Source organism: Microtus oregoni, unplaced genomic scaffold (genome assembly GCF_018167655.1).
Source record: "Microtus oregoni isolate MIOR12 unplaced genomic scaffold, Mior012 000007F_ref0000211, whole genome shotgun sequence".
Lineage (NCBI taxonomy): Eukaryota > Metazoa > Chordata > Mammalia > Rodentia > Cricetidae > Microtus > Microtus oregoni.
Genome location: NW_024543066.1, coordinates 41,126,920 through 41,154,871, shown reverse-complemented (window position 1 = coordinate 41,154,871; position 27,952 = coordinate 41,126,920). Strand labels below are relative to the sequence as shown.

Below are 27,952 nucleotides of genomic sequence, written 5' to 3'. Positions count from 1 at the left end.
CTCATCCCCCACCCCCCACACTCCCCAAAACTTACCTACCAAACCATAACCCTGGAAGAGAAACAGAGTATGCCTGTGAAGGAAACCAAGCCTAGGCTCCAGGGGTTGTGTGACAACAGCCTGTGGGCTGGTTGTCACCAGACACGTTGAAGAATAATGCCATCCACAATCAGCTGAGTCACTGGCAAACAAACAGCAATGCTTTTTGTTCGACCCTGGGAACCATCTTACCATGGAGAGTAACTTTCCATTTCTCGCTGGGGTTTCTGTGAGTGTCGGTAACACAAAGAACTGTGGTGCATGTGACTGTACCATACTAAAACACTCAGAGGGCCTGCCTCCAGCATCACACCCCATGATGGAGCTCACCATAGGCAGGGAGAAGAAGGGGACCTTTTGTTCGTTTCCCAGAAAGTTAAAGTCAGATGGCCAGGGATGGTGATGGATGCTGAGGTGTCATTAATGGGATGAGATGTCTCATGGTCTACAGATCAGTAGGGCTCAGTGTAATATCAGCAAGTTATCATCCTTCCAGCCCCTGCTCCCTCTCTCTTTTGGTTTTTCCTTTTGTGGTATTTGGCCTATAAAAATGACGACTGTATCAGGGCAGAGGAGTGAAAAATAAGTCAACAATGTCTTTTTTTCTGGGAATCAAATTAATTGTGTAAAGAAAAGTGAAAGGTAAAGAGTTTGTTACTGGACCAGCGAGATGGCTCAGCAGGTAAAGGGGCTTGCTGCCAAGCCTGTGGCCCTGAGTTCAATCCCCAGGACCCACAGGATAGAAATGAGAAAATGGACTTCTGCAAGTTGTCCTTTGACCCCCATATGTATACTGTGAGCTGTGGTCAAGACTGCCTGCTCTTTCTAGCTTGTTACAATCCTCCTCCTCAGATCTAGAGATATGACTCAGTGGTCCAGTGCTTGCTTAGCGCCAGGAAGGGTCTGGGCTTGGTCACCAGAGAGAGGGACTGGGGCAGGGAGGGAGGAATGAGGGATGGGTGGAGGGAGGGGAAGAGAGAGAGAGGAGACAGAAGTTAAATAAAACCCTGTTCTCTGTTTAACTTTTCAGGAGGTTCTTTCTATGTAAATATATGAAATTCTTTGAGTCCATTATCCCGAAACAAGAGAGGATGCTTTAGCTCCTCTATCGGGCTTTCTTCCTGAAGTGGGACTGGTCGGGGACTAGCTCCACGGCTCTACCCTGTCTCCTTTCCTCCCTGATAGTTAGGCTTTGGTCTCTGTGTTTGCCACATCCCCAGAAGGGAAAAGTTATAAAAGAACTCGAATCTATATTCATGCAAATTTTGCCCCAGCTCTTTGATTTGCATATTTCTCGAAAGATCTTGAACTCCTCAACTTTCAGAAGCCTAGCTTTGGAAACAGGCAGCTGACCTCGGAAATGAGGCAGGCCCTCGGCAATTTCTCACTCTAACTAGTTGTATTTTTAAAAAATGCTTGCAGATGTAATAAGAGGATGAAAAACTTTCTGCTGCTGCTCTAGACTGGTGCCTTGCAGTAAAAGGCAGCGAATTCAAACGTTAACATTTTTTTAAAAAATGAACTGAAGTTCCTAGAATATTTCTATGGAGTCTATGGCTTAGCTCTATAATTATGTCTCTAGAGTATATTATATTTTTCTTTTCCATAATTATATTTTACCCAAGAGCCTGGAAGAGCTTCAGTCCTTTCTTGGGTGAAGCGATTCTTCCTGTCTTTTCTCTGGATAAACTCTGACTCCCTGTGCCTGACTCGGTGTGGGGGCGAGGGGGTGTTCAGAGATATGTGGTAGAGACTGTGATCGCTTTTCCTTAAGAAACTAGTTGCTATCTTAAGAGGGTCCCTGAGAGAGAAGCTCACTTTTGAGATGCCACGAGAGTTGAATCTCCTGGTTTGTTTCCGATCTGTGGTCCTCTGTCTCCAGCTGCTCACTACCATGGCTCTAGGGCTGTCTCTGCTCCTGAGCACTCCTGAAGAGCTGTTCTTATCAGCGGCTCAGCGTGGCTTGAGGCCTTAAATGTGAAAATGATGCCTAAGTTCCTTTCATTATTCTAGTCTCCCAATAGTGTTGGCCGACACCAGCCAGTGTATGGTTAGGATGACTCAGCAGCCTTTTCCAACAGAGGTGATCGAATCATCAGTTTTACCGTGGGAAATGCCTCCCAGCTTTCCTCCCCCTCCTCCCTGTCTTCCACTGGACAAAAGGAGAGATAATTTCAAATTTATCTTGGTTCTTTGTTAAGTCAATTGGTGCTTGTATGCATTAAGACTGTTGTAGATATAACACATGACAACCATCTCTAAGGGGTGGCTAATCAAAGTGAAGAACATTTAGAATAATAGGCTTTGAAATTCAGAATAAATATTTTATGTCAATTTGCAGAAGGCTAATGCTCACGGAATGCCTCTAGGACCTAAGTGTAACCATGTGCCCTGGACATAACACTCAGTTGGGCCTGTGTTCAGCTACCAAGATAGAAACCAGAGAGTCACATATACAGGAAACACTAGGCCATGACCAAGTCTAGCCAGGGAGGAGATTTTTCCAAGTGCAGCTGATGAGACAATGTGTGTTAAGTTGAGGGGACAGCTTGGACAAAGACACCAGATTTACCTGAAGAGTGGAGGGTAGATCAGTGTGAGCCACCACAGACAGGAGTAACAGCACACACTAGAACCCTGTTTCCAGGTTCTTCTCTGCTGGGTTTGAGGGGTTAAGGTGGAGCCGTGTCTCTTTGGATGGTTGAATGGATCTTAGCAGGTGAGTAATTTGAGATTTGGGGTTGGGGAACAGAAATTGTATTAGGGGTTAGGGAAACTTATACTTTCATTTGTGGTAGGTAGGTGAAGAAACTTAAGTCCCAAAGTCCCTTCCTGGGGGCCCATGACCCGATAGTGTCCTCTTGAATGTCCTCGGCTGCTACTGATGCTCTGAGGTCTGAGCCTCAGGCCACACCTTTTAGGGAGTGGCTCAGGTGGGGTGGCAAATGGATGCCTCCCTCTGGATGTTGTAGGCGTGGCCTTGGCTGGACAACGTGGGCTCTAGGAAAGGAGGTGGTAGAAGGTGATGGATGCTGGATTTGGGGACATGGAAGACTAGAAGATAGTGATGTCTCAGAAATAGAGATCAGAGATGAAGCTGATTTGGATGGTTTTGGATGAGAGAAAGGAAAGGAGGCTAACTCGGCCGTGCAAGGACCCGAGTCTCCGATTTCTACCCACAGTGCGCAGGTGAATGGAGTCATCTGAATGCTGGCAGAGAACAGCTTCACTTTTCTCAAGGGCTTTTCCATTTTCACACCCCTGCAGGAGTGCCAAAAGTCAAAGTTCTTAACCTCAGGGGCCATAGCCTGTGAACCCCTCCCTGTGTTTGCTAAAAGACATCAGCCAAAATGCTAAGAGACGCAGAGACAAACTCTTTTCTCAGTAACAGACTTCCCAATAAATTGTGTGGAGTCAGAGCTCTCTGTAAGGTGAACGGCCAAAAGGTGATAATAAATACACCAGCGACAGGATGGCACTAAATACATGAAGCTCTAAAAGTCCTCCCCACTACCTGCAGGCACACACCTGTTGGGCCACTGTCAGGATAGGGCAATTACAATCAAAGGGCCTCTTCATTTGCCCCAGGACTGCTGTGGTAGCAAATTTACTCTGGAAGAAAAATGCAAGCCTTCTCTTTTCATTTAGAGGATCGTCATCCCAATACCCAGCATCTGTCGCATCCTGTGGCTTCAGACCTCTTAACATCAGAGCAGAGTTCATTCTGAAACATACTTGGTGACAGCATAATTAGTTAACATCTCCCTAGTCACTTCTCTAGGGAAGCCCACAGGCATGGCAGAGGAGGTCTGTGGGCTGCCAAACATCATTTTGCAGGTCAGGAGACCTGTCTTTACAGGGCAGCGCTCTACGCTGTTGTGTGTGGCTTAAGAGCCAACGCCTCACTCACTTATTAAGCGATATGAAGGAGGGGGTGCCTGGGGTTAGATTAGCATCACATAAATGTTTAACATCATCTGTTCTCTCAAGATATTTGTTATCATGTTTCTGTCCCATGCCTTCCAGCTAGCTGTCCCCTTCTTCTTGTGACCATGTTTCTGTCACGCACCTTCCAGCTAGCTGTCCCCTTCTTCTTGTGACCATGTTTCTGTCCCGTGCCTTCCAGCTAGCTGTCCCCTTCTTCTTGTGACCATGTTTCTGTCCCGTGCCTTCCAGCTAGCTGTCCCCTTCTTCTTGTGACCATGTTTCTGTCCCGTGCCTTCTAGCTAGCTGTCCCCTTCTTCTTGTGACCGTGTTTCTGTCCCGTGCCTTCCTAGCTGTCCTCTGCCTCTGTGCATATCAGCATCTTTCTTGGCCTTAGAACAGGCATGACTCTCTTCAGTGCATGCTTCCTTTTAGTCAAAACCAATTACTCCTGTGTGATTTCCACATTGACCTCTATTATCTTTTTTCTTTCATAATGAAAGAGCTTACAAACATGCATGAAAATATCATATCTAATCTGTCCATATCTGCTTAGCATCTCGTATGTCTATTTTGCCATGCCTGCTTCGTCTATTATTTAGCTGAAATATTTCAAAGTGAGTACTAGATACCGTGACATTTGACCCTCAAGTATATGCCAGTTCTCCTGACAGCACAAGACAAAGAGACTCACACAAAGAATGGCTTCTTTAATATTTTGAGCGGCCCCTAGTCTAATGCTCTCAGTTGACCTCCACGCTAGACACCCACGCTTACCCTCACCTCGGATGTTCTCCTGTCACACGGAATGGCTTGCCTTTCTCACTATTTTGTGAGCTCCTTGAAGGCAAAGATGCTATCTCGTGTTCTTTCCTATCTCCTCCTCCTTACAATGCCGGGAGTGAATCACACAGGCCAGAGATGTACTGCACACCGACTAGACTAGATAAACCCATCACGCACATCAGTTAGTCTTCTGGTCCATGCGAGGGTGGACCAGACATTGTTCAGCATGCTCTTCACGAAGAATATCCTGGGCGGTGGTGGCACACACCTGTAATCCCAGTGCTTGGGAGGCAGAGGCAGGCAGATCTTTGAGTTTGAGGCCAGGCTGGTCTACAGAAGGAATTCCAGAACAGTCAAGAAAAAACCTGACTCAAAAAAAAAAAACCCCAAATAAATAAATTAAATTAAATGAAAAGACAGAAAATGTCTTAAAAATATAGAAAAATATTCTGTCTCGTCTTTCCTAGTGTATCTGGCTTCTTGGAGGAGGAGCCGTCTTACTGGCCGGTACGACTCATGCGGCCAGACAGTTGCATAAAGGGGGAGGTCCTGGCTGGGGGAACGCTGTTCTCGGAAGCTGGGAGGCGTAGCTCAGTGTCTTAATTATACAAAGGAGGTCATTTTCACTGTCCAAACACCACACTTACTAGTCTTTCCATGCCCCTTTCTGATGCCTGTGTTTGAAGGCAGAGGTGACTATGGCCGATTGCTAGTCTCATGTGTGTAAGGGATCAGTGGGGCTATTGGCTGCACTGTGGCCCAGGGGCTGAGCAGTTCCTCATGTATCTTTGCTGTAAGCATGTGTGAATGCCGTGACCTTTTACTCATGATTTCTTCTTGTGCCCCTGAATTTATTACAACAAAAGTCATATTCACCCACGCAAGCTGGGACTTTCTGAAAGAGATTTTTTTTCTGAAAAACTACTCCGTTTTTCGTTTCCATTTAAAACTCATTTTTTTTTTTTTTTTTTGGTCACGATTTCCCCTGAACGAGCTCTGCCTTACTGTTATGTCCTCAAATAAGCTGGCCAGCCATGGGAGAGGAAAGAACATTGGACCAGTGACCAGGAAATCCAAGCGTTAGTCCCCCCACTAACCATGTGACTTTGAGAAAGCATGTTCTCTCATGGGGACTCGGGGTCCTCACCCATCAAACAAGTGCACCGCTTCAAAATGTAGAGTCCAGCTTACATCTGTTACCCTTTTAATCACCCCAATTCTAAATGGTTTTTAACAAAGCTTAAATATTACAGTGAGAAAAATGGGATTTTTTTTCAAAGAGCAAATGAGCTTTAGTCTAAATTTATGCCCATTAGTCTAGTTTTCCAGGAAGCACCAAGTGGAACTGTTTCTAAATAAAGGCTTTACCTACTGGCTTCATTACACTGCAGAAAACTACGATGCATTTTTTTTTTTTTTTTTTAGGGATAGTGTTGTAATATGATACCCTGTACCAGTAAATTTTCTCCGAATCAAGGCATTTCTCATCTTCATATTTTCTTTGCTTTCATAAATATTCATTGAATACCTACTGTATGGCAGGCACCGACTAGATTGTGAGAATCCAGCTGTACCCAAGGGACAGGGCACTCATTCTCATGGGATGTGGAATCTCTGCGGAGGGGCAAATAAATATACAAGATAATTACAGATTGTGACAACTGCCACAAAGGAAATAAAGAAAGGCTGTGCTCAAGAGGGTGGGAACATATTTTGGTTATTGGAAGCAGGCCAGGCCTCTCAAAGGAGGTGGGATTCATGCTAGACCTAAGCAAGAAGGAGGGGGCCATACAGAAAAACCAAGAAGATTTTTATCTCAGGCATATGGGAAATTTCAAAGCAGACAATGCCAGATACTCAGAGAGAGTTAGGTAGGCACTGAGGCTAGGGTTGTGCCGGGAGAAATGAAGGGAACTGAGTAGATAGGAGATGGAGTCTCAAGACAGAAAGGCCAGGACGTGATGGTGGACTCCATGTGGGGAGTGAGGACCAAGGAGAATATCTCCGTTCTTGACTGCCGGCAAGCGAGTGGCCAGTGATAGCCATTGATATTAGGCATTCCATCGAAGCAATAGGATGCTTTGGAGAGAGACCCAAGAATTCTGTTTTGAGTGTGCTGCATTTAAGATACCATGATACATCCCCGGGCATCTGCCAAGGACGCAATGGGAGATAGAAACCTGGAACTCAGGACCGAAGACAGGGCTCCGTCTGGAAATGGAGAAATCATTGGTGTGGATGGCTAGCATTCGTGCTGGATCTCGGACTATCTTGAGTAGTGGTTTTTTTCAGCCCTGCCCGCATATTAAAGCATGCGAGGCTTTAAAAAAAAGGCAACTTTCCTCCATAACCTACCCTAAGAGTTTAATTTAACCCACTCTGGGATCTGGATGCCCATATAATTCAGAGCTTGAGGGAGCCTTTTCCTATTCTGCCAGTCTGGAAGGATGACTTCCGTCAGGAGAAGATTCAGCTAGATGAGAGGTTCCAGGACCATGCTTTTATATAGTGCCCCCCATATATGTGTGTGATTTGAATGAGCTGTGCAGATCAGTTTTCATGTGTGTGTACATGTGTGTGCTCTTGTGTGTCTCTCTGTGTGTATCCATGTGGAGGTCTGAGGTTGATGTCAGGATTCTTCTTCAGTTGCTGTCCACCTAATGCACTGAAGCAGGGTCTCCCACCTGAATCCAGAGCTCACGGGTATAGGGTAGTCTTGCTAGCCAGTTTGCTCCAGAGATCTCTTGTCCATGCTTTTTGAATGCTAGAACTCTGTGGTCCCTCATGCTCACCCACACTCCTAGGTTCTGGGATCTGAACTCTGGTCCCAATGCTTGCATGGCAGGTAGGTGCTTTATCTGCTGAGCTAAGCCCCCCCCCCCCCCCCCCCCCCGCTCCAGTTCCTAGTCTTTCGCCTAGAGCAGCTGTCTAAGAGCTGCCCACTCTTTGTGTCTGCCTCTCGCTTGGAACAGCTTCTCCTTGGGGATGAGTGACACTCAGTCCTCCAGACAACACGACCAATTACTCTGTCCTTGTCTGAGTCTGTGACTCCTTTGTCCCCTGTGTTCTGAGTGTCTGAAAGGATCGCCCGGGTGCCGATGATTCCAGCACATCTTTCGTCCATCACTGGAGTACACCCTGATGTGGTTTAGCGGCGGCCGCTATTTGTCATGGTTGAAAGATGAAGAACCTGTTTGGCTTTTGCTTGGCATTGTGCTGTAAGAATCTTGTTTTAGTTGTGGCGGCTGCTAGGAGAGGGTAAAGAAACACAAGGAAAATGCATTTTACATATAAATGCTTTTATATATTGGCATCTTCTGTTAGAAGCTCTATAGATTATTCTAGGTTGTCTGTGGATTCATGGTAGCTGCTGTCTTTGAGGATGATTCTGAAAAGTCACTGAAACTTAAAAGTTTTTCTTGCTTCTTAGAAATTTTCACATCAAAGGGCTATTCAAAGCCCTTTCCTCTTGCCTGCGTTAGGCAAGCATTCGGCATAATGTTAGGCTAATAGTAAATAAAAATGTGCCCACACCTGCACACACTGAACTCACGTCCCAGTGTACAAGTGTCTGTGGGAGATCACACAGCCTTCTCACAACCTTCAGGGAATTCACCACTCCAAACAGTGGCTCATTAAAAAATAACTTACCAAACAATTCCATAAGCATTTATTGCTGTGTCAAAAATTATAGATGGGAGAGGAGACAGGGACAGAGAGATTATATGAATCTGACTGTGACAAGTATTTATATAATAATTCTATTGTGAAATTAGCTAGACCCAGAGAGCTGTACGGATAGAAGTTCAGTATTTAAGCTACAGCCATTTATTTTTGGTAACGAATAAGTTATTTTTGTAATTGACCACTCTTGCTACTTATGTTGAAAACTAGTCTTGATACTTCATGGGCTGACTTCTTAAGTGTTTTAGGCACTTTGAGTCACTAGAGACAACTCAAGGAGGAAGGTAGGAAGCCAACATTGCTGGTCCCTCATGATGAATAGAAAGCTTGCCTCATACAGTTAGGGCTGGAGCCTCAGCCTTGCCAAGCTAGCCAATAATGGAGGGCCATGACCTTGTTACCCTGCCTGAGCCGGTCTCGGCCTCTTCATCTGTGCACGAGCTATTAGCTGGGGTCTAGGGGCTGTTTCAGGTCACCTCTAAAAACCCTTACGTTTCTAAAATCTATTTGTGATCTGTATAAAGTGGGGGGAAACAACAATTAACAACGGATTTCCTTTGTTTTTTTTCCTGATCATGTTTTCAACTAGGTTTAGTCCTTCTGTTACAGCCAATGCCCAAAACACACACTGGCAGGAAATAGGGTGGTGGGTACATTTCAGTTAATGGGCTCAGTTGGAACATGTTTGGCTGTGGAGACAGCTACACTCATATTACCAAGCCTTGGCTTCCTGTCTGTTTTCTTTGGGCTGGGTAGGCAATGAAAAGGGAGACAGGAAAATACATTTTGGGGCAAATAAAATAAGGAATTTGTCTTATGAAGACAGCTTATAGTTGGGGAATTCTAATGTTCAACTTAACCCTCTCCTGATACATTTATTCCCCTTGCCCCGTGTGAAGGGGGAGGTAAAATGTCCCAGCACTTAGAGTGGTGGCAGACACCCATTCCCCAGGTTATTAACAATACACATTCAGTGTTTTTTTTTTTTTTTTGATGAGTAATAATACAAATTCCCTCAGTTTTGCTAGCGGATGCATTTTTTCATCTAGCCTTTGTTCCAATGACGTTTCTCGCACCAGCTGCTTGCTCATGCGTTCCAGAATGCTGAGCAGCAGATAGGGGCTTCCTAGCATCCAAAGCTCTGCTCTCAAATTAGGTGCACAGCCATGCTCTGTCCCTGGGTCACGACACTACTACATTCCTTCGAATGGATGAGTTGGTGATTTTTGAAGATGTTTCAGTGTTTCAGTGCATCTGTTTTAATTTGCACGTTTCTTTAACACTCAGTTTTTTGTTGCTTTACAACTTAAATAAACCAGAAAAGTGCTCTCTCTCTCTCTCTCTCTCTCTCTCTCTCTCTCTCTCTCTCTCTCATAATGTGTGGTCACATTCACCTATTTAGCCACCAGTATTTTCCATTTCCTCATAAAACTACAGTAGTGTATTTAAAATGGAACATATTCTGTGTGACTTACCAGGGTTCATTGCATGTTCTGGGGCTTCGGCACATCTCACAATACGCAACTCTGCTTTGACAATTCGATTTTCTTTGCTTATGTTCTGTCTCTGCCCTTCTTCTTCCCATTCCCTCCTTTCCTGCTTTCTTCTCTTTTCTCTTCCTTTCTTTTCTGTTTTCCCTTTTGAGTTTTATTTTTTTTCTGCAAGGGTAGGTACGTAGCTGTAGCATAAGAAAGAAAAGTCACTGTAGCCACTATGGAAATTGGTCTTCAAAAAATGTGTTTGCCCCTGACTCTGCCCAAGGTTGGTGACAGTGTAGCAGACCCCCTGAGCTTTCAGATGGGGAACCCCCATCATGAAATTAGAAAGGTGACCTAGAGAACACTCATTTTTCTCATCTTTTTATTGACAGGGCCAGGGGGCACCCAGAGAGTTCCTCTTGAGCTCTTGACTCCACGTCATCCTTGGGACCCTCTGTTCTCTCTATACCGCTAGAATTAGGAAGGCTCACCACCCCACAATGCCCAAAGAGCAGCTTGCATAGACACATCATAATAGATATCAGTATTGATAATTCCTTGGCTTACCCTACCCAGTATGTATGTTCACATATCTATTCAGCATGGTCAATTGTTCAGCTAATTAATATGCTTTTATTTTATGATTTGCTGTTTCCAGGGCACAGACAGAAGCTTGATGACTCTAAACCTAGTTTGTTCTCTGACCGCCTCAGTGATTTAGGGCGCATTCCTCATCCCAGTATGAGAGTAGGTGTCCCGCCTCAGAACCCACGGCCCTCCCTGAACTCTGCACCAAGTCCTTTTAATCCACAAGGACAGAGTCAGATTACAGGTAAGACAGACACATAGGTTTCACTTGGAGTCTGGCAGGCTGGGGGTGAGGGGCTAACAGATAAGATGTGTTCATTTCATGACTTCTGGAGCTGCGGATTGGCTTGTTAAAGAATTGAGATGTGAAGATATTGATTTCTTCCTTCATTAAGACCATTTTGACATTCAGTCACTTTGGGATAAAAATTGGGAGATGGTTTCTGCTATTGCTGTGCTTTGCAGTGATGTTATGTGTACTCCGGTGGGATGGGGAGAGCTTTGCTCTGGGAAAGTGTTTACAGAATTCTATATTGTATCCAGGTGTTGCAGGGGACATCCCACCCTTGCGATTAGAAGATTAGTGTCACCGACCCTGATTTGAGTTTAAATTTCTTACACGGATAACTTTCTCATTTAGTTTGATTCAATATTGCCCAGGGCTAGCAGGAAGCCTTGATTGGTAGTTCTAAGGCAGGCCAATGAGTGGCTCTTTAGGTAGACAGAAGTAACTTTGGGTGCACATTTAGCTCTGATTCTCCACACCGTGTTCTTTTTATATGTTCCACTGAGCTGTTCACTTTATGTTTCTTCTTAATGTCAGCATCATCTCATCACTCATGTGTGATGCATTAAGGTCCCAGCTCTTTTTGTGTTCTGCCCCACGGGTGCAAAAGTAGATCCTCCTTTAGGACCAGTATTGCGACTTTGAAGCCCCAGTCACAAGAATGTGTGGACCATGGCAGATCTTTAATTTGCATATCAAAAATATTGAGAGGTCAAAGAATGTTACATCGTCTACTTGCTATCTTTGCTAGAGGTGGACTAGACTAGTGAGAAAACATGTCAAAACAAAACACGTAATAAACCCAAATTGCATATGTTTTCCATGGCTGGGTTTCCTCTGTAGTGGGTAGATCTGAGTATCTACAGTGGTCTCAAAACATACTTGTCCATAGCCTAGTTCTTTCTCCTCTCTGCCTCATGCTCTGCAAATGTGTTCCTGGATAGCTCCTGAGAGCAGCCTTTTCTTTCTGTGGGTGTGTTCAGTAAATGAACATGCCTGCATGAGCATGCGCTTAAAAAGAATTGTGAAAAATAGCATGCATCAGTACTTTGGCGAGCACATGATATCTGCACCATAGGAGAATGTTAGTGCTCCGTGAAGAACAACCACAGCTGAACCTATCTGGAACGTTACGCAGTGTGTGTGAAGCAGAAGGCTGAAATGTGTGCCAGGCACGTGGAAGATCAAAGTGCAAGGGGGAAATGCACACTAGCGTGTGACTGTTATGTATTTAAAGAACTGGACCTTCATTATTGATTAACATTCAAAATACCCATCTTATAGTAATTCTTACACCGTGTGTGTGTGTGTGTGTGTGTGTGTATGTGTGTGTGTGAGAGAGAGTGGTATGTGTTTATATATTATTTGTAATTGTGAATAATTTTATATAATCCATACATGCATTGTATAATTTTAGTAAACACTAGGGTACTTTAATTTCTTATTTCTATGTTCTAATCTTTAACTATTTTAATATATTAATGACTAATGGTTTTAATATTTAGTTTCTTTAGTTTTATGTGTATGAGTGTTTGCCTGCATGTATGTATGTGTACCATGTGCATGTACTCTCAGAGCCCAGAAGAGGTCATCAGATTCCCAGAAACTAGATTTGCAGATGGTTCTGAGCCACCATACGGGTGCTGGGAACCAAATTTGGATCCTCTGTAGGAGCAACAAATGCTCTTAACTGCTGAGCCATCTCTCCAGTCTCCTACTTTTGGTCTTCACAATGGTCCTTTGAACTTGGCTAATGTTAGAGTCACTTAGCAGGTTTGAATCTAAAAGGGACATCCCATGGAGGCTCCAGAAGTTTAGAACCTGAATGGTTTAGGTGCCATTTAAACAAGAGATTGGAAAGATGGTGGAGAAGAGCTAGTGTTAGCAGTATTCCTATGCATAGATGTAAGAATGACCTCGGAGAACGCAGGAGTGTATAGGGAGAGGTCAGAGCATCAGAGCAGGCCAGGAGTGTGACTGTCCCCTCTGCAGAGCTGGTTTGTCCCCAGTCAGCAACTTTTCTCCACCACCCTCTTTGGAGGGTCAGTAAGGTTGAGTTCCTTGCTTGCAGTTGCTCAGCTCATTAGTGACAGGACAATGAATATTCCGAGTACATATTTTAAAATAAAAATATGAAAGAATTGATAGCATCATAGAAGTTCATACTATAAAATGTTAGCTCTTCATTTAGGGGATATGGTACCCGTGGAATTAGTTGCAGATCAGCTGTTGTTGCTGGTTTTCTCCTCCTCATCTTGTGACCACAATAGCTTTTATGCAGTTTCCCAAATGCAAAGGTGTACACATATGTCTATGGCACATTCTTCTCTTGGTTGTGTAAAATTTACACATGTATATCTGTGACACACTCTGCTCTTGGTTTAAAGTTTACACACGTATATCCATGGTGTACTCTGTTCTTGGTTGTATAATGTTTACACATGTACATTCATGACATACTATGCTCTTAGTTGGGTAAACTTTACATTCCTTTAAATGCCCTCACCTTGTTAGGGAGGTAACAAAGATACCTTCATGTAGTCAAGGATACAACGGATCTCTGAACCCAGATAAGTAGGAAATCCAGAAGCACCCAGGACAGTAGCTACATCACGATGAGTAGGCAGATTTAATCTCTGGACTCATCTTGGTTACTTAATACGTGTGCCTGTGAGCACATGTAGAGCTCCCCGTCTCTAGCGGTGCCGAGGGTGGGGGAAAACGCTGCCCTTCCTCTGGTCTAATTGAAGAAGCCATCACACACCACACTTTTCACGGTTGTCGTCTGCTGATGAGTGTGAAATCCTCCTTAGGTCTCTTCATCCCCCCCTCCCCCCGGGAAGAACCTTGTCCAAAGGCTCTTCTCCATCATCTGAGTGTTCGTAGGGATGGCCCTGTTTCCTAGCTTAAGTGAGTTTGTCTTTCTACAATTGTTAACTTCTTCAAAGTAGAGTCTCACTAACTGCTGACTTAATGAGAATCCAGTTGAGAAGAAATTGTTGCACAAATTGTTAGTTAGCACGGGCTGCACTTTCTAATTTCTTATCTAGGCTTTTCTTGTTTCCTGAAGGTGAAAAAATGGCAGAAATCACATTTCTATATTAACGCCATGTAGTTCGACCATTTGGCTTCACACCACAAGGAACTGCATAACTTATATTCTTGAGACTTGCCTAGAATGGTAACATCTGTGCAGTATTTTGTATGTGCATTCTAGCTCACGTGATACTCTGTTCAGAGGTGTTTGTGACAGGACCTGGCTCTCTCTCATTAACTTGGGCACTCTTGAATTATCATCTCCAAACAGCACACGGTGGCCACGGTTGTGTGGTCACCTACAGTCATTTGTCTTGCCCAACATCAGAGGCAGATGGCTTCTAAGTCCCAGAACAACAAAACGAAATTCAAGGAAATCCTTAGCATTTAGTATTTCATCATTAGCTCTATGTAATGTCTCTTGCAGTTCCTAGGGCGAGAGGTTCTAGCCATGTGGTAGGCAGGCTTCTTTGCAGTACCCGGCTGGTGGGGTCCTTCTGTTGTAGACTCTGATGGCCCATGTTCTTTCTGCCTGAGGGACCAGGGCCTCCCCACAGTTTCCTGCGGAAGTTGCTTCCTCCCTGCCTCTTTTTTATCATTCTGACATCTGCTGCCTGTCTCTTGGCATCAGGAAACACCTAGTCTGTTGCAAACATCAAGCCCCTTTGATTCAGTGTTTGGCAATTGGCTGTGGAGGTGAGGATGTCAGAGGTGAGGATGCCGTCCCTCAAGACAGTTGCTGCTTTAAATACTCTGTATGACACAACTCTCCATAAAAGTAATTTCTAGTGTTTCAAGCCCTTGGGTTTGGTGGGATGGAATGTTCATCTCGTCACGGGGAGTATGTACTGCTATTCTCTTAATCATTCATGCAAGAGTGGATTGATGCTTGATGCCTGTCAGGAATTATCAGAAGCAAATCAAATAGATGCAGTTTTTATATGGATTTTATGACTTCTTTGGAGTACTTCATATCGGCATTCTAGTTCATGTAATCATCTGTACGGCAATGTTTTTATAACGGAGCCTGGTTCTTTCTCATTAGCTTACATTTCCCTGACATTTATAGGCAATAAAGGAGCAGAAAGAGTACACAGAGATCATTTCAAATAATAAGTGCCCGAGAAAATAAAACGAGGCACCCAGTGCAGAGCAGCTTAAGAAGGGAAGGGACTAACTTTGCAAAGTTTGGCGAGGAGCCTTTGGAAAAGCAGCTTTTGAAGCCTGCTGGCCTGTGAGGAACAGCAGCGGGTCGTGCGATGGGAGAGCTCATGCGAAGGGGATGGCTCAGAAATGCAGGTGGGGGTGAAGCACAGAGAGTCTTGAAGGTCTTCACAGGGAGATTTTGTGTGCAGTGGGGTGCTGCTGAGGGATGGAAACCAGGGGAAGGCTGTTTTCTGACCATGGACATGTTTAAATGACACCAGTGTAGGTGCTCTGTGTAGGCTGCGTCCCATGGTCCAAAAGTAGAAAGTGTGTGGTCAAGACGCCACTCCAAGAGCTGATTGTGCCGATTCCGAGGGGAATACAGAGCTCGAGGCTTTTCGACCTAGTCAGCTACAGGACATTTGTGACATATGTCATTGTGACATGGGGGAAGACTGGGGAAGTCGTTTGTTAAATGTTTAATGAATGTTCATTTTCCACACTTGTGGATGCTAAAAGTATATAGGATGGTGGTGGGTTTGTCTGTTGGTTTGTTTTCGCTCCGACTTCCATTTTCAGTGGTCCCTCAGTCAGGAATAGAGTCTTGAACATCCTACTAAATGATGAGCCATCGTATTATTGGCCGTGGTGCTATCCTTGTGGAATGTGTATGCCCCTCATTTGATGTTTCACTCATGGTTTCTTAGCAATATGTCATTGTATTCCTACTTTTCTTTGTTTGGCACATTCTTCTGTTCATGGTTTTACCAAAGACATTATTTGCTCCAAACTTGGATCAGTTCTTCCCTCTCTGGCTTCTGCCAGGCCTCTTCTGACCCACTTTCCAAGTCAGGTTCCTGTGTCACCTTGTGCAACACTCCCTTACATCACGTTCCCTGTGGGGACAATTACATGTATACATATTGTCTCTTGCATCAGACTTCCCTCGTTTCAAAGTCTAAGGCCATGTTTTATTCATCTTTGTGTCCCTATTGTCTTCAGGAAAGCCCTTGGCTTGGTGATTTTGGTTTGGTTTGGAAATTAACCAGGTCATTAATTTCTTTAGGAAGTGTGATTCAGTATTATTCTAGACTTAGTATTTTTGTAGTTCCTATTTGATTGGATTCCTATTAGCTATCATTTATTGTTGCATATCACGAGCCAGGCATTGTTCCAAGAGGTTAAGTCACACACCCTTTACACAATGGGTCTTTTAGGTAGGTGGTATTATAGTAGAATCTGAGGGCCAAAGAAATAAAGCCACTCATTCAGGATCCCACTCCGGTTAGTTTTAAATACAGGATTTAAGACAGATGCACATAGTTTCGGGGCCTTGTGCTCTTAATTGCCACATGCCCATGACATTCTTCAGTCTGACTGGATATTATCTTGGGTGGCCAGAGAAAATGCTTTTCTTAGAGGGATCCCTCAGAAGTGTCTAATTTGCCTTTAAAATGCTTGTTGATTCGATGACTGGATTCCATTGCTGCATTCGTCATTTCTGAGTTTTAGATTTTTGGTGGGAAGTCACCTGCACCTCCAATACATTGGAAATGTCATGAACCATCTAAGTGACATGTCACGTGTGAACGCTTCCTTTTTCTTCTTTCCACCAGGTATTTAGGATCCCCAGGGAAGATAGTGTCCTAAAAGAGATACATTAGGAATATCTGACTTGTATTTTAATATGCAATATTATCAGGTTTAATGACTAAAGTTCAATTATATAAAGCTTGTGTTCATGGTAATACTTTTTAAAAAAGAATATCTGGGGAAAAAAAAACAGTTTGCCAGACGGTCTGAGGCGATATAAATTTCAGGATTAGTTACCTCAGTGGAGTTGACGTCATCTCTCTCCACTCCAGTCTGATTCTGTGTTCCATGAGCGAGCAAAGCTCCTCTAAAAGAGTAGACACTCTGCAGCCAACTATGCCCGTGGAATCAGCCTGTGCAAGGCTGGCTGTCCTGGGCTCCGTCCACTGTGCCTGTCCTGAGGCATTTCCCAACATAATCCTCTCGGAAACAGGAAAGCCCAGCTGGGCAGTGTGTGTCTTAAGTTCCCATTCTCTAAGTGCTGAGTGACCACATGGTTCTGTAACGGGAAGCAAGCTGGGAGGTGACATGGGATTGGGTGGTGATGGCGACTCTAAGTGTGACAGGGAAGGAACCTAAGGGAGGCGGAGTGGCTGCAGGATTCCACCAGCAGGGAGTAAGCGAAAGCCGAGGCTCAGGGCCACTCTATCTCTCTCACCCACCATGGGTTGTAAAGGAACCTCCAACTCAAAAAGCCTCCAACTCAAGGACACATCACTGGATGTAGTCCTGTTTGCCGTTGGTGGCACCGTGCTTGTTCTGAAGTCACTGGCCAGCTTGCCCTGGCTTCTTCCTTTGAGAGTCTTTGGGAAGGGTGCTTCCTTGACCATGTGTGTAACTGGAAATCTCATTGGAGAAGTTGCTAATCATAATCGGCGTTTTTAGAAAAAGAACACAAATCGTGTGTATGAACACTGTCTCACGTCTGTTAGGTTTGGGGGTAGCCTCTGAGGTAAAAAGCACCATTTTGGCAAAGGCTGTGCTCCCGTCTGTAAAGAGCAGGGCTCCAGTGAGGGGATGGTGGTTACAGGCTTATGCTGCTGCTCAGCCTGCCGGGGAGGTCCACACATGAACTTCTAGGAAGTGCTCTGATTGCGTGCTAGCATTCCTTAGTCTCGGAGGATGCTTCTAGAATCAGGGAGGGCTGGTTATCTGAGAGCAATCAATTTCTTGTTCCAAAGACTCTTCTTTGTATTTTCCTCTCTCTGGACCAGGAGATACATAGCTGGCGTTTAGGTGTGACGAGAGGAGTCTGCTTGCTTCATCCTGGTTGAATGTCTTATGACTTTTTCCGGAAAGCATCAACTTCCTTCTTCCATTCTTTCCCAAGGCATCCTATGTTTTCTTATAGTTTCATGTTGGTTTTATGTCCATGTATGTAATGTATACATACAAACACATGCATACCACCCCTCTTTATTAGTTACCAGGAACCTTTCTCACTTCCTTTTTCTTTCGGTGATGGCCTGTAGGCCAAAGGCTCAGGAGACAACATTAGAAGGAAATACACAGCTAGACAGCAGATCCAGGAGAGGGCTCTGGTGCGTCTGTCCTGGCCACTCTGAAGTTTCCTTTCATCATGGTTAAGTTTCTGGGGCTTTTCCATGGGGGAGGAATAACAACAACAATTTATATAATTTCAAACATATTCTAAGCCACTTTTAATTTACTATATTGAACATATAAAATATGCAAACACACTCTATATAACATTCGATACTAATTTGTATGGAATATGTTATTTAATATACGAAAGCACACTCCAGGAATAAAATCGTATGAAACCACTCTCATTTATGAACATCTAGTTGATCTTTTTAGGGCTTTGTTCCATCAGGGTCCAGTTTTTAACAGTTTGGAATCAATTGGCTTTAATGGTATTTAACACAACAACTTTGGCAGAGGTTTTCAGTATTGCCAGCCTTATTTAGTGGCTAAAAATTGGGGTCTGAGGAGATTTCTAAAATCCACAGAGCTGAAACCAGAATTGTATATTTCTGGAAGAGAAAATTGGCAGGGTGGTTTTAAGTGGGGAGGGAAGTTTTGGGAGCAGTGTTAACTTCTGTGTTCAGAGATGTCACCAGAGTGAACGAAGAGGAAAGAGACTTTGAGGTTTTAAAGTAAGGGTTGACTTTTAATTACTGATTCTGGTGACTTTTGGGGATCACACCACTCAGTGATTTGTACTGTGTGTGGAAAACTCTGCTGTTGAACTTACCCCCATCCATCTTGTCTCGCAGTTGACCAGAGCAAGCCTGTCCTTGCGTACTTATTCAGAAGGCCCCTCTCCTAACCTCTTCTGTGTTTGTACGATTGTCTTATGGTTCAAATCCTTCATCCAGTCATTACTTCTCACAACTGTACCTCCTTGTAGATCTTGGAAAGACTGCTTCTCACCCTTCTAGACTCTGGTCAAGTTAACAGATTTAGGGTGGAATGCTATTAGATGCCATCTTCAAAGCTGGCCATGGCCTGTATTAGTAACCACTCCCTGGTAGGCCTCTTTGTTGCTTTTATACATTACATTAGAGAGGAAGCATCTGTCTTGCCGAGGTTCAGGTACACAAGAGGCAGGTGAGCTTTCTACTAATTGGTTGCTCTAGGAGTTCTGGGGGCAAGTTAGAAGTGAGCCCCTTCTGCCCATAGCGTCACACGGAGATCAAGACTGAAGCGCACTTTGCACATTGGCTTTCAAACAGGATTTAAGTGTTTGCAGTGGACGGAAGCATGCTAACACTGGCAATAGCTACCAAATATTAGTCAGATCTAAGATGCTTACCAACAGCTAAGACATTTTCAGAAGAAAGAAGGTAGAATAAAGAGTTATAAATCCTCCTGTACCTTGGAGTAGTAACCCCCTGGGGAGAAGTGAAGATTGCCAACCAATAGCGTCATTGAGAGATGTAGTTGATGCATGTAAAGAGGAACTTTCTGTCAGGTAGATACCCCTTGCCTATGGGTGCCATAAATTCTTGCAACATCCCAAGACATAATTTATTTTGGAGCAGAGTCTTGGCTTCACCTAAAGCAGCTCCTCCTTATCACCCTGCCTCTCTCGGCTTTCATTTCCTCTTCAGTGTGTCTGTGCTTCTCTTTTATTTGAAAACATTCTTCTTGATAGGGAAGATTAAATCAAAAGGAGGCAGTGTAATTTTCCCTTCTAACTGTCAGAAGTAAAAAAAATACACCCATTGCTCTCAACTTTGATGCATTTTGTTTATCGGCGGGGAAGCCTGTTAGAAGTGTCCTTCAACCTTGATCAGAGTGTAGGAGGTGAGGTCAACAAAAATGCCCCTGGTCAAGCACCCCAGGATAGCCTTGCCCATCCAGAGCCAATCCTGACCCAGCCTGGAGCATGTTGGGGAGCCCCATTCCATAGTCAGATGATGTGTTAAGGCCACTCAGTGTCTTCTGCTAGCTTCTGGGTTTCCCAAATGCGGCCCCTGGACTCCACCTTGGTGTCGATTTCAGCTGCTGTTTTCCCTGCATGCCCTTCCCTGTGTCGGCCCCTTGGCTGGATTTCTGCCCTGTTTCTGTTATGATGCTGTCAGAGGGAGATTTGGAAATGCATAACTGGCTGTGCCACCCTATTAAACAAATAAAGCAGAACAGAAACCCAACCTGGGATGACCTTCTGTTGCACTTAGTGTGAAGACCCGTGATTCTAGCACCGGCCAGCAACTTCCGCATCACCTGGCTCCTCCCTCCCACTTCTGCATTCTCCTCTACTTTCGCCAGTCCCCATAAGCACACTGTCTGTCAAGTCCTCAAAAAGACGACACTGCTTCTTTCCCAGGAACTAGATACCTGCCATCCCTTTGCCCAGCCTCCTCTTAGCCCCACACAAACATCATCTGGGCATCTGCCTCCTCACCAGGTCTTGGCTCAGTCATCATGGCCTTAGGGAAGCTGTGCCCGGTGCCCAGGTTTCTCCTTCCATATATTCCCAAGTGTCATGGCTATCCCCTTCTTATCACAGTTAGATGACGATGTCATTGGCAGTCTCTCCTATCCAGCTGCAAACTCCGGATGTTGGGCTTGGTAGTTTTGATTTTATCCATCACACAGCACCACAGTAGAGAATGAATGGTTTTCAATGAATGACGAATGCCTGGTGGACAAATTTTAGAATCCTGGGTAATCATCATCCAACTGATAGTAAGTGTTCCTGTGCCTGGGGTGTGACACTCTGGGTGCTCTGTCTGACCAGCGTAATGGACACTAGCCCGATCTGAGTCTGGATTTACTATGACCGCATTGGCTTGAACTTAGTGTAATGCCCCTCAGCCAGCCCCATATTCCAATTAGAAGTCAAATTCTGAGCACACTCCTTCACACCCCACTCTTTTCCTCATTTACCACTGAGGTCCAGGTTGAGCTAAGGCCAGTCCCTCCTGAGTCTTGGGGTTTTCTTTTCACACGGAGAGCCCCTCCTTTCTGTAAGACAGTTGTGAGTCCTACACAGCATGGAGTTGATGTCACTGCGACAGCCCTGGCATCTCCTGCTTAGATGCATAGCTTGATTCTGGTTCCTGTTTCTAGATCATATTGTAGGATACAGTACCTTTGAAGGCACCCACCATTTCTTATTCTCTTCCTTGCTATTATCTCCTGGGATTTATTAAGCCCCCCCTTCCGCTGTTTCATAACCCATTGTCATGCCCACACAGCACCCAGTTTTAGCCTGCTTGCTACTCTTTTCTCAAATTTCTCTTCATGGCTCCGTGAATCAGTTGGGTTGGTTTCCTACCGAGTGATTCTATTTGCTTTGTTTGGGAACCAGATGAGAAGCCAGAATCCTATTCTTGGTCTTTTCTGGCACCAGCAGAGCCGAAGTGTCCTGTGGCGGAAGGCACCTCTCTGTGTCGTTTTCCCTCAACTATCTTTCACAGTCATCCCAAGTCAGCTCTGCATGGCTTCCGCCATTTCCGCTGCAACTGCTCTCCCCAGGGAAGACTGTGTGTTAGGGGCTCACTTTCCACAGCATCTTACGGGTGGCAAAATCCTTCCCACCATGACAGAGCCATTCTTACTTTGTGAGAAGAACAAGTCTCTGATAATGCAAGTTGTTGGTCTGTGGCAGCATGGTTAAGGGAAGGAGACTCTTCGTGTTCTATCCATCCGTCTTGAGGGTCTGGACAGAGTGTGGAAGCTCATTTGAAAAACCCAAGCTAGCCGAAAAGGGTTTTGAAGAACACATAGCATATAACCTTGACTATTCCATGCTCACTGTTTTAAATTAGGAATGTCTATGTATAAAAATATGGATGGTCGTGACAATGTGTATTATGACTGCAATGTGCTGGAAAGGGGACAGACAATCATGCGTGTATCCTCTTAGCTGTTAACGCAGGTGGCTATATTTGACCCTGGAGTGAGTGGTCCAGGGGTATGGCTCTAAAGCAGTGTGTTCTCTCTGTATTTGACCCTGGGTATGGCTCTAAAGCAGTGTGCTCTCTCTGTATTTGACCCTGGGTATGGCTCTAAAGCAGTGTGCTCTCTCTTTACACTGCAGCTTCAATCATCCATTTTCCCCAATGATCACCTGAGCTTTACACAGGAAAAGTGGATAAAGGCAAGGGGTGGCAGCGTGGAGAAGCCTTCGTTGTACTCCGCATTGGCAGCCTGCGGCTACTGCAGACAATGAAGGCAAATCTCTGCAGCTGTCTTGTTTTCTACAGAGTTCTGCTGGTAGTGCTTTTATGTGCTTCTCTGGTCTTCGACCATGGCACCCCAGTTCTTACCATCTCTGTGAAGCTTGGCGCCACATCCGTGGTGTGTCCCTTGGGAGTGATTCTTAGGAAAGCCCCACTCACACATGACCCAAGTGTTAATCGATAGAGGCTTGCAACCCCTGGTTCCCTTATCCTTCTTCTATTAGGTTTTGCCAAAGCTCTTTGCCTGTCATTCCCTAACCCTAATGATATTCAGAAAGAACTTCCAAGTATTTTTCATATAGCCAGTTCATAGCGGAGCTCTCTGGAATTTCTTCTTTTTTAATTGAGCTACATATTTTTCTCTGCTCCCCCTTTCTTCCTCCCCTCTTCCCTTCTACCCTCTCCTATGATCTTCACACTCCCAATTTACTCATGAGATCGTGTTTTTTTTCTACTTTCCATGTAGATTAGATCCATGTATATGTCTCTTAGAGTCCTTTGTTGTCCAGGTTCTCTGGGACTGTGAATTGTAGGCTGATTTTTCTTTACTTTATGTCTAAAAGCCACTTATGAGTGAGTGAGTACATATTATATTTGTCTTTATGGGTCTGGGTTACCTCACTCAATATGATCTTTTCTAGAACCATCCATTTGCCTGCAAATTTCAAGATGTCATTATTTTTTCCTCTGTGTAGTACTCCATTGTGTACATGTTCCGCATACTCTTTAACCATTCTTCAGTCGAGGGGCATTTAGGTTGTTTCCAGGTTCTGTCTATGACAAACAAAGCTGCTGTGAACATAGTTGAGCACATGTCCTTGTGGTATCATCGATCATCCTTTGGGTATATACCCAAAAGTGGTATTGCTGGTCTTGAGGTAGGTTGTTTCCTAATTTTCTGAGAAATCGCCATACTGATATCCAAAGGCTATCAGTTTGTATTCCCACCAGCAATGCAAGAGTGTTCCCTTTTCTCCATATCCTCTCCAGCATAAGTTGTCATCAGAGTTTTTGATCTTGGTTATTCTTACAGGTGTAAATGGAATCTCAGAGCTGTTTTTTTTAATTTATTTATTTATTAAAGATTTCTGTCTCTTCCCCGCCACCGCCTCCCATTTCCCTCCCCCTCCCCCAATTAAGTCCCCCCCTCCTCAGCCCGAAAAGCAATCAGGGTTCCCTGTCCTGTGGGAAATCCAAGGAACCCCCACCTCCATCCAGGTCTAGCAAGTTGAGCATCCAAACTGCCTAGGCTCCCACAAAGCCAGTGCGTGCAGTAGGATCAGAAACCCATTGCCATTGTTCTTGAGTTCTCAGTAGTCCTCATTGTCCGCTATGTTCAGAGAGTCCGGTTTTATCCCAGTCTTTTCCAGACCCAGGCCAGCTGGCCTTGGTGAGTTCCCAGTAGAACATCCCCATTGTCTCAGTGTGTGGGTGCACCCCTTGCGGTCCTGAGTTCCTTGCTCGTGCTCTCTCTCCTTCTGCTCCAGATTTGGACCTTGAGATTTATGTCCAGTGCTCCAATGTGGGTCTCTGTCTCTCAGAGCTGTTTTGATTTGCATTTCTCTGATGGCTAAGGAGGTTGATCATTTCCTTACGTGTCTTTCCGCCATTTTAGATTCATCTGTTGAGAGTTCTCTGTTTAGGTCTGTTCCCACCCTCCTTTTTGGATTATTTGTTCTTTTGATGACAATTTCTTGAGTTCTTTGTATATTTTGCAGGTCAGATTTCTGTTTGATGTGGATGGAGTTGGTGAAGATCCTTTCCCATTCTGTAGGCTGTCATTTTGTCTTGTTGACCATGTCCTTTGTTTTACAGAAGCTTTTCAGTTTCAGGAGGTCCCATTTATTAATTGTTTCTTTCAGGGTCTGTGATACTGGGGTTATATTTAGGAAGTGGTCACCAGTGCCAATGCGTTCAAGGGTACTTCCCACTTTCTCTTCTATGAAGTTCAGTGTGGTTGGTTTTACGTTGAGATCTATGATCCATTTGGACTTGAGTTTTGTGCATGGTGATAGATATGGGTCTATTTTCACTCTTCTATGTGTTGATATTCAGTTATGCCAGCACTATTTGTTGAATATGCTTTCTTTTTTCCATTTGATATTTTTTGTTTCTTTGTCAAAACTCAAGTGTTCGTAGTTGTGTGGATTCGGCTCCATTGGTCTTCCTGTCTGTTTTTATGCCAGCACCAGGCTCTTTTCACTACTGTCGCTCTTTTTCTTAGTGTCTGATGTTCAGTCACACAGACGTGGAATTTTTGTTTCTGTCATTTTTCTTGTTTGTGAGTATAAAGTCAGAGAGCCCTCACAGCTCCTTTAGGGAGTGTGCAGCCTCTTTCCTGGCTGACTCCATGAACACTGCCTACTTTCCTGGTGTCCTTACCTTTGCATGAATGGCCGTTTCCAGTTTGCCTGATGGATGTCAGCTTAAGACACTGGAGTCGTCACTTTCCAGTTGCTCCGTTAGCATCCTGGGTACAGGGCGTTCCATGCTGCTGTGCTTGGGGTTTATAGGGAGGAAGGCAGCGTCCATGCTTAGAAGTCCGAGATGAAGGGACACTACTCGGGGTGGAGAACTTAGAAAAACTGCTAAGCATTGGTACTTTATGGCTTGTTTCTAACCTTGGAGTGTTCTCGAAAACACAAATACTGCCTCGTTATGTCAGTGCTTGGTTTTGTCTTCTTCTTCTTCCTAGTTTTCAGTGAGAGTTCAACCTGTGCTCTTAGTAGCTGCGTTCACGAAGGAAGCCATGGCTTCCTCTGGACACACGATCGTAGTAGTTCTGATCATTACACGGCCACTGTGCATGCCTGGTGGCAACTCAGAGCTTGCTCTCATGCATGTGGAGGCGTGTGGAGACGTGTGGAGGCTGTCCTTTCCGGGTTCATCCACAGCGTCTCTGCTGCTCTCTCCTCTTTAGCATTTCGTCATTATGACTTATCACATCCTACCTGTGAGTCTCATTATTGGAAAGACCTAATTTTTCTCTCTCAACTTTACGTTACAAGTTGAAAATCTGATTTTCAGTTCCTTGCTAAGACCTTGTTTTAGGTTTGTGCAGAAATAGATATGGAGTGATACTGAAATATGCTTGTGATAACTTAATATTTCAGGTCTCTCAAACACTAAAGAGTGTATGCACATAAAGATGGCACTAAAGGTTTTGCTTTGAAGCTTCCATATTGATGTAAAAACACTTACACATCTGTAATACAGTGAGATGCTTTGGATACTGTTTTTGAAGGTTGCCACATAAAAAGAATGAATTGTAGTTTTAAAGCCCCATAAAAATATAAAAAGTTTAAATCAGGGGCTGGAAGGTGGCTCCGTGATTAAGAGCATTGCTGCTCTTTCAGAGGACCCAGCTTCGGTTCCCAGCACACATTTGGTGATGTACAGCCATATGTAGCTTCACTTCTAGAAAATCCTCACCTCCCTGGGAAATACAAACATTTTGCCTGCACATACATACATGCAGGCAAAACACCATGCACATAAAATGAAAATAAATTTAAGAATCTTTAAAAATAATTTTTAAAACATTCAGTAGCAGGCTTGATTTCTTTTGATATCTTCTGAGAGGCTGTAGATGCTTTTGGGTAGATGCTGGTCCTGGAGGACATAATCTCCAAATTTCCATGCTTTGGGGCTTTGGAATCAAGACTATTCCTACTTTGGAGAAAACAGCTCCTGATGCTTGACTCACGTTTCTGAACACCTAGAAATACAAGCCATGCTCTATAGCTCCAGTGAGATTAAGCAAAGGAAGCCAAGGCTTAACTGACGAGAGTTTCCCATTGATCATGGTTAACTCGATGGTCTGTTGTAGAGCTAGGCCCTTTGTGGTGATTTTAGCAATACCTGCTCTGACTCACTGAGTTTAGAGAAGGCTCAGGTTTCTTCAGGAAATGAAGTTCAGAAACCATGCACTAGGTCTTTGACCTTCCTTCCTTCCTTCCTTCCTTCCTCCCTCCCTCCCTCCCTCCCCCCTCCCTCCCCCTCCCTCCCTCCCTCCTCCCTCCATCCCCCCTCCCTCCCCCTTCCTCCCTTCCTCCTCCCTCCCTTCCCTCCCCCTTCCCTCCCCCTCCCTCCTCCTCCCTCCCTCCCTCCCTCCTTCCCCCTCCCTCCCTCCTTCTCCCTTCCTTCATCCCTCTCCCCCTCCCCCCTCCCTCCCTCCTCCCCCCTCCCTCCCTCCCCCCCCCTTCCTTCCTTCCTTCCTTCCTTCCTTCCTTCCTTTCTTGTTTTTGTTTTTCAAGAATAGGTTTCTCTGTGTAGCAACTCTAGCTGTCCTGGAACTAGCTCTGTAGACTACGCTGGCCTTGAACTCACAGAGATCTGCCTGCCTCTGTCTCCCAAGTGCTGGGATTAAACACGTGTGCCACCACCATCCAGCCAGGTCCTTGATTTCTCTCCACTGTGGGCATTAATAACTGTGACACACACACACACACACACACACACACACACACACACACTGTAACTATATATTTAAGTTAGGTTTATACGTTCTTAGGAAACTAAGTTATTTTAGTCATTTTCCTCCCACCACAAGATTGAAAAGTTAGAGGATAAGCTATTTGAAGATGTGGGAGTTTATTTTGAGGTGAAACCAAGTCCAAGAAGGACAGGGTCCAAGTTAAAGACAGTCAATTCCTGACATTTGTCAATGGGCAGCGAGGCAGCCTGGCACCATGCTATGCACTGTTACACTCTCTTAGCCTTCATAAGTTTAGGAGGAGGAGGTCTTGTTTCTCCCTATGTTGCTGATGAAATGGAAGCTTAGACAGGTCGTCCTTTGTGCAGCCAGTGGCCCAGAAATGGTGTCTGTGGGAGTCATGGTCTGTTGTCATTCACTTAGTGCTTGGAAAGGCCTGGGGTTTTCAGACCACTGGCTTTCAGGTCAAGGTTATTGTCCCTCACACCTGATCTCGTGCATACACTGTGGCACTTTTTATATTTTATTTTTCTTTGGTCTCTCTCTCCTGTCTCCCCCACTCTTGTCATACAGTCTTAGGACGAGGACCTTGAAAGAGACTGGCTGGGCTGTACAGCCAACCCTCCAGGAGACAAAGTCCAAGTACCCTGTCTTTGCTCAGTGTTGGTGAGAACATCCTCGTGGAAAGCCTCTACCAAAAGCCAAGTTGTCCTTTATTAGACCGATCAAGTTAATATTTGGCAGGCAGAAATTTTATGTAAAACTTCCTTGATGTAATAACTCTTCCATAGCATAAGAGAAAATTAGAATGATTAGTTATGACATTTTATTATTCTGGTATTTATTCAAGCCACCTGTAAGTTCACACACACACACACACACACACACACACACACACACACACACACCAGGGAAGCCCAGATAATGTGGAGTCAGATTTTTATTTCTTTGAATAATGATGCTGACTTGCCATTCACTGTGAATTATTAGGTTTTATTGGTTGGGGCCAAACTCAGAGATGATATTTCCACCTTCATTTGAAACAAGCAGTTCTAAGAACATTCCAGGTTACGTGGTAGAGCCTGCCCACATGCACTGGAAGCCCAATGGTAGTTTTAGCATAGATCATAGGAGTTATCAAATGCTTCATTTTCACCTGGTTTTCCAAACATGCCTGCAGTTATTACTGTGTTCATTTTACAGCTAGCACCGCTTTCCTTATCTACTTAATAGATCCTGTGAGAGGCAGATACATGATCGGATCTGGCATAGTTCATGCTGTGCTCATGAAAACCCAATC

The 27,952-nt window shown here is 44.6% G+C and overlaps 1 protein-coding gene across 4 annotated transcripts in view; it reads left to right on the top strand.

Annotated features, from left to right (window-relative positions):
- Runx2 (RUNX family transcription factor 2) overlaps positions 1–27,952 on the top strand; it is a 237,420-nt gene that overhangs the window by 63,125 nt on the left and 146,343 nt on the right. For 2 of the 4 annotated variants that reach the window (XM_041656166.1, XM_041656167.1), the window contains exon 4: positions 10,570–10,743. The exons of the other annotated variants lie outside the window; for them this stretch is intronic. In XM_041656166.1, the coding sequence (XP_041512100.1) occupies positions 10,570–10,743 (174 nt within the window). The remainder of the gene's footprint in view (positions 1–10,569; positions 10,744–27,952) is intronic. 4 annotated transcript variants of the gene reach the window in all.